At 43.0% G+C, this 6,000-nt stretch overlaps 1 protein-coding gene across 1 annotated transcript in view; it reads left to right on the top strand.

Moving 5' to 3' along the window:
- Window positions 1–6: 6 nt before the first annotated feature.
- LGR4 (leucine rich repeat containing G protein-coupled receptor 4) overlaps window positions 7–6,000 on the top strand; it is a gene marked incomplete at its 5' end in the record, with an annotated part of 145,219 nt that continues 139,225 nt past the window's right edge. Inside the window, one exon of the mRNA XM_019519493.1 lies at window positions 7–173. Within this exon, the coding sequence (XP_019375038.1) occupies window positions 7–173 (167 nt within the window). The remainder of the gene's footprint in view (window positions 174–6,000) is intronic.

Here is a 6,000-nt window from a genome sequence, read left to right as displayed (position 1 = left end):
CTGCTTGGCTTCCTCGCCTGGGGCGGCTTCGGCAGCTCGGCCGGGCCCAGCGGAGGAGCCTCCCCCGCGCCTTGCCCGGCGCCCTGCAGCTGCGATGGGGACGGAGGAGTGGATTGCTCCGGCCGCGGGCTGCCCGCCGTGCCCGACGGACTCAGCGCCTTCACCCACGCCCTGTGAGTGCGGCCGAGACCGGGCCGGGGCCCATCGCCCGCTGCCCCCGGCCGGGGCTGCTCCCGCCAGATGTGCGGGGAGGGTGGGGGCCCGCAGCCGGCCGGGAAGGCGGGGGCAGCCCGGGCTCCCAGGTGCAGCCCGCAAACGCCCTTTGTTGGCCGAGCCCAGCCTGCCGAAGGGCAGACGCAGCAGGTTGGGGCCAGGCTGCGCCTCTCTGGAGCCTTGGGAGCTCCCTTGGGCATTGCCCAGGGTTGGGAGGCCTCTGACCATCTGGGGAAAGGCTGTGTTTTTGGGGGGGTTCTTGGCCATTTGGAAGTGGCAGAAGGATTGTCCCCGTCCCTCCAGGCTGTCTCGAGTCCAGAGGATGCGAGTCAAAACCCTTGCTGGCCTGTCTCCTGGGGTGTCACAGTGCAGGCAGCCAGGTGGGGACGAGGTCCCTAAGGCAGCAGACGTGTAAGATGGCAGCTGTGGAAAGCTTGGAAAGGGAGAAAGGGGGAAAGGGGCTCACTTTCAACTGGATTTGGGCAGCACAGGGTTAAGGTGACTAGCTGCTCAGGTATGCAAGGCCAAGAGAGATGAGGTGGCCTCAGTTTAAAAAAAAAAAAAAAAAAAAAAAGGAGGAGAAAAATGCAAGGTAAATATTAAAGGCAGGAAATGGGGCAGGTGCTTGCACTGCCCGGGTTGCATTTGGAAGGCTGCCTTGAAAAGCAGCGAGAAGATGAGCACACGCGTCTTTGGAGCACGCTTAGACTTGGGCTGTGTGTCAGGAGTGAAGGGCGACTGAGCGCCACGTGCTCATCCTTGCAGTCCAAGTCCCACCCTCATTTTTTTTTTTTTTTTTTTCCACCCTGAATGTGGGTTCACTAACACGATGAACTGTCCTCTTCCAAGCCTTCATTGCCACTCTGCAGTAGGTGCACATGTTCATTAAGGACGCCAAAATGTTCTGTTGTACAGAACGTTATGCATTTCAATGTGTAATCCTGTGAGAGCCTATCTCGGATACAGCTTTATTTATGTTTTTAATAGTCTTGTGGATTTGGTTTAAGGAGGTAGAGCTCATGCTTTCTCTTGGGATAGTTTCTTAAAGGCCTGCCGAGAGAGTTAGCACTCTTTAGGCAAGATTTGCCAGTTGGCATTCATGTTAAGCATTCAACAGTTTTATAATAACATTTTAATTGAAGAATAAGCGTTCCCCTCATAGAGTGAGATGACTGGAGAAGGCTTTCCAGCTTTCACTTTGGTAGTTTTGCTAATCTCCACTCCTCTGTAAAGATTTAATAGCAGAGGGCTAGTCTAGGATATTGCATGGACCTTGCTCAGGGTTTGTATTACTAAAGTTTCACTACTTTTGCAAAACACATTGCTGGGCACGTTAGGTCAACTTATGATGGCTGTTCATCAATCAATACCGAACTGCTTTTGCCAAAATAAATGTTCAGCATATACTTGGAAATCTTTTTAAGTTTGTTTTTTCTTTGTTTTGGTACTCTTATTTCTAAACATAATTGAGTGACAAAGTATAAATATTAAGTATACTTAGCATGAATGGTCAGAGTTTTAGAAGTACTTGTTTATTAATTGTGTATTAGCAAAACGTCCATTTCCCCATGTATGTGATATATGGATTTTTTTTTTTTAAACATTTGGGTTTGGTAAGGATAGGTTACTAAGTTCCACGTGTTTTGTAGTACTTTTTGATCTTACACTACCGTGTAATACTGTGAATTGACTCTCTTTCTTTTTCTTTGGTGTTTCAAGAGATTAGAGAAGGGAGTTCTGAGATCAAGTTTCTGGTTTGTCCACTGAGTTCTGGTGCAGCTGAAAACTAGCTACTAAACACTCTGCTCTAATTTTTGTACAGGCAAAATGAAGATATTGCCAAACTTTGTAAAGTGCTTCAAGATATTTTTTTTCTGGTACAGAATGTTTTGTAAGCAGAAGGAATTATGATTATTTGCTTTGACTTTTTTTTTTATTAAACAAAACTGCTACATCCTTGAATATCTGTAACACTACTTCATTGTCTGTAGTGGTTATAATCTGTTAGTAAAGCCACACCTGTGATATAGATATGGTTGCTTAACAGTTTCATTTATAATTTACTATTTTTCTATTCTGCTCAATTTTTCTGGAAAATCATGTCTGGGGCTGGCATTTACAGGGCTTTGGGGCTGGGGCTTTGCTCAGCAAAGGTTGGATGTGAATTCGCAGATTTATTTTTTTTTTCTTAAGCTTAAAATTCCAAACAGTCTTCTGTTTCCCCTACCACACTAGCCATTCCTTTCCCCCACCCCTTTTGGCATGGGATAGAGGGGGTGAGGTGGCTCAGGTAGTTGCTTTAATTCACTATTAGCTAGTTCTTGTGCCTGCATTTTGAAGACCTTAGGCATCCTGGTACTTGCCCAACACATAATGTGCAGAAGAACAGAAGCTAGGGATTGCACGTGTCTCTTTCTCGACTTACGCTGAGTAAATCTACACTTGTTTCCTTATTTTAAGATGCCTTCCTTTCTTACTGTGCATATTTATTTTAGTCTTCCCTTTCTCCCAGATATGCTGCACAGAAAAGAATTCCTTGCTTTAGACAGCCCTGTTACTTATGTTAGTGATATGATAGTAGGGGTGGACTCTTTCTGTTGTCATGATATGACTGTCTAGGTCTAGGAGATCTGAGAGGCAAGGATGTTTAGTGATGATGATCAAGTGTGTAGTTGGGAGAGCTGTTGGACAAGGCTATGCTCAAAAGCTTGTCCATCAGCTCTCCCAGCTATACAGTTGGTCACTGAAGATCCCTGCCAATGATATGCTAGACATGTAAAATGAAATGTTCTGATTTTGACAGTCTATAAGGTGCACAACTACCCCACCTCTGCTTGATTTTTGTTAGTCACGGTGCCAGATTTTATCAATGCTGCACTCTAAAACTGTACAATGCTGTTTTAAGCTCAGGATGTGTTTTAAAATGAGCAAAGTCTAGTTAGTTGGTAATGAAATGCCTCTGCATGTGAGAGGAGTAGATGATCTCCCTGGAGATTTGTAATGTTCTTGTCTCAAGTGTGCTTTGTCAGCTATGCTTGAATCTGGTAAGAGTCGGTCATTTCTGCTGAATTAATGTATATTTGACAGGATTATAATGTTACTTTACTAGTTCTGCTTGGTCTCCACCTATATTTTTATAATTTTAATTTGGTATTTTCTAATTGACTTAGCAGGTAAATGCAAGTTGTCACACTTGATGCATTGGATATAAGGCAAATATAGATAGATATAATCAGATTCAGTTACTGGTTACTGATGTGTAAGATTCTTAAGCTGGCGGATGTGCATTAACATTGCCTAACAGGGGGGGTGGGGGTGCTGAGAAGTAAGTATGGCCAGACATGACCTTGAGTCTCGAAAATGTAGTATAATTACAATGCTCCTGAGATAGAAAAGTCTTATCTAATTAGAGGTTTGAAGGTTTTACAGTTGCACACTGTTTGGTTTTCCCTTGTCAAGGCATCATTGGTATATGGCAAGGGATAAAGCTCACCAACCTCCATATGTTGGAAAGGCACCTTTATTTTAAAGCACACTATCTGTACAGTTTAACTTTTTAAAAGAAAAAATGCCTTTCAGTAAAATATGGAGATGATGATGCATGAATGAAAACATTTTTATGATATCAAAAAATTAGTAGTGGTTCTTTAGAAATAAATATTCCACCCTAGTATTTGTGTAACCCCTGCTTTCTATAATGCTTAAGAAGGGGGGGGGGAAATAAAACTGACATAGTACTGAAATGCAACTAAATATATTTTTCATTGTTCATTATTGACACTTAAAGGAACAGTGTACATGGTGAAGAATTAAATGGGATTTCATTTTTAATTTTTGTTTCTCAGTCAGTGCTTTAAGCATCTTGTATCTGCATCTTGGTCTGTGAACATGGAGCCTTGCATCCATGGTACTAAATGAGTAGTAATTTAAACTGGATTCTTGTAGGTCCTGGTAGATGAGAAGCCTGCAGAATCCAGACTGATATGTCCATTCCAATTAGGGGACAGGGTCTTTTGACTGTGGAGTTGTGCTGTCTTCACTGTGGGTTCCTCAGGCAGATATGATTGCAGGATTGGAGCCTTAGAAGCATAACCTGACAGTCTTTTTTTTTTAGTGTATGTAATATACAACTATAAATCTCGCACAAGAAGGTGAAGATATTTGGTGGTTTGTGGGTGTTAAAAAAAGTGTGAAAAGAATTGCCAACAAATCTGGTGTCTGGCTCCCCTTCTTCCCACAACACTCAGTGCCTTTACCACAGTGCCTAATTTGTCAGGCATTTGACACTTATTTTTGCACCTTGAACTTGTTATTGTCAGCTATATGTCATTTCTTATTTGATGCTGACTAGCAAAGGTTCATGCATGTGACTTCAGGGAGCACTGAAATCAAGTTTGTGGTGTGAAAAACTTCAGGACTTTAGTTTAAACAAGTGTGTGATGGTAAATCATTACCTTTAGCTCTTGATAGGCTTTGACTAGTAAATATCTGTTGAAAATGGGAGGGAAAAAACCCAAACCTTGAGGCTAATTCAGAGATTCAAAAAAATCCATGAGAAACTTTCCTTGTTTTCTAAAGTAGGTCTAAGCCATCAATTTTTGCTTGAGATTAAGCATTTGCAGAGAGAAGTACTGGCCTAGATTTCAGGGCTGAGAGCATCTCCTTCAAAAGTGAAAAGGAACTGCTGGGTTCTTGGTCCTTTTGGCAAACTAGCCTTTTTTTAAATTGAAGATAACCTTTCTGAAAACAAAATATAAGCTGATGCAGACTTTCTACAAACTCTGCAGACAGCTCTTGTGTTTCTGCTGCTGCTAATAGTTTAAAAAACTATCAGAATAAAATCAACAAGATGTCTTAGGTTCTACAATGCTGTCTGGACATCTGTGGGTAGCAGTGACATAGTCAAGAATCATATCAGCTTTGTGCTTCTGTTGCTGCTTGGCAGACTATAACATTAGAAACCTTTCCTCCTCTCCAGTGGGCAGAAGGCAGAAGAGAAAAATGAAGTACAATACAGCCTGTTCTGTTTCTAGGAGGCTGGGCAGATGGATGGAGGATTGATGGGAGAAGACTAAGTTCCTCTTCTGGAACTTATGAGAACCTTATTAGCAGGTGGCTGGTATAAATACGGATCCGGTTTGAGTCCAGAGCCCGTACCCTGTTAGAAAACCCCAGCAGCCATCCTAGCAGATGTTAGGTGCCTCAGCAGGCTGTTGTTCCAGGACTTTGCTCTGCCTCTCTTTCTTCATTTTTCATGTCTCCTTTTCAAGCCCTCATGCAGTTCACTCAATAAGGTATTGTCAATCTGTGTGCAGAGAGGTGTCTGTTGTTGGCTTGCTTTAATGTCAGTTGTTAAATTGTCTTTAAATCAGCTAGAAATACAGTACATCTTTTCCTAATCTCTCTGCCTGCTTGTATTTAAATACTGTATTTTTTCCTCTTGCAACATGTCCCAAAATGTAATATGCTCCTTTTGTTTTTGAAAGGCAGCACAAAGAAAAAAAATGTACCTTGTGGTATACTAGTGAGTAGCAGTGGCTAGGGAGCTGAGCCTGCTGCCAACTCTGTGGACCAGATGGGGCATGCGAACCAACCACACATGCTGGCCTGGTCTGGTGTGCTGGGTCTGGGGTCATACACTGAGTTTGGCTATGAACTGATTCCATGTGGCAGCCCATTGGGCCAGGAGCCGCATGCGAACCCTGCACGCTGGCCTGATCCGGCCAGTCTGGAAATTTGGCAGCGTTAATTACATTGGCTCCCTGAGCTGTGGCAATTATCACTACC

This window comes from Gavialis gangeticus, unplaced genomic scaffold (assembly GCF_001723915.1).
Source record: "Gavialis gangeticus isolate Ggan-Ray unplaced genomic scaffold, GavGan_comp1, whole genome shotgun sequence".
In the NCBI taxonomy this organism is placed as follows: domain Eukaryota; kingdom Metazoa; phylum Chordata; order Crocodylia; family Gavialidae; genus Gavialis; species Gavialis gangeticus.
This window is presented reverse-complemented; position numbering and strand designations above follow the sequence as displayed.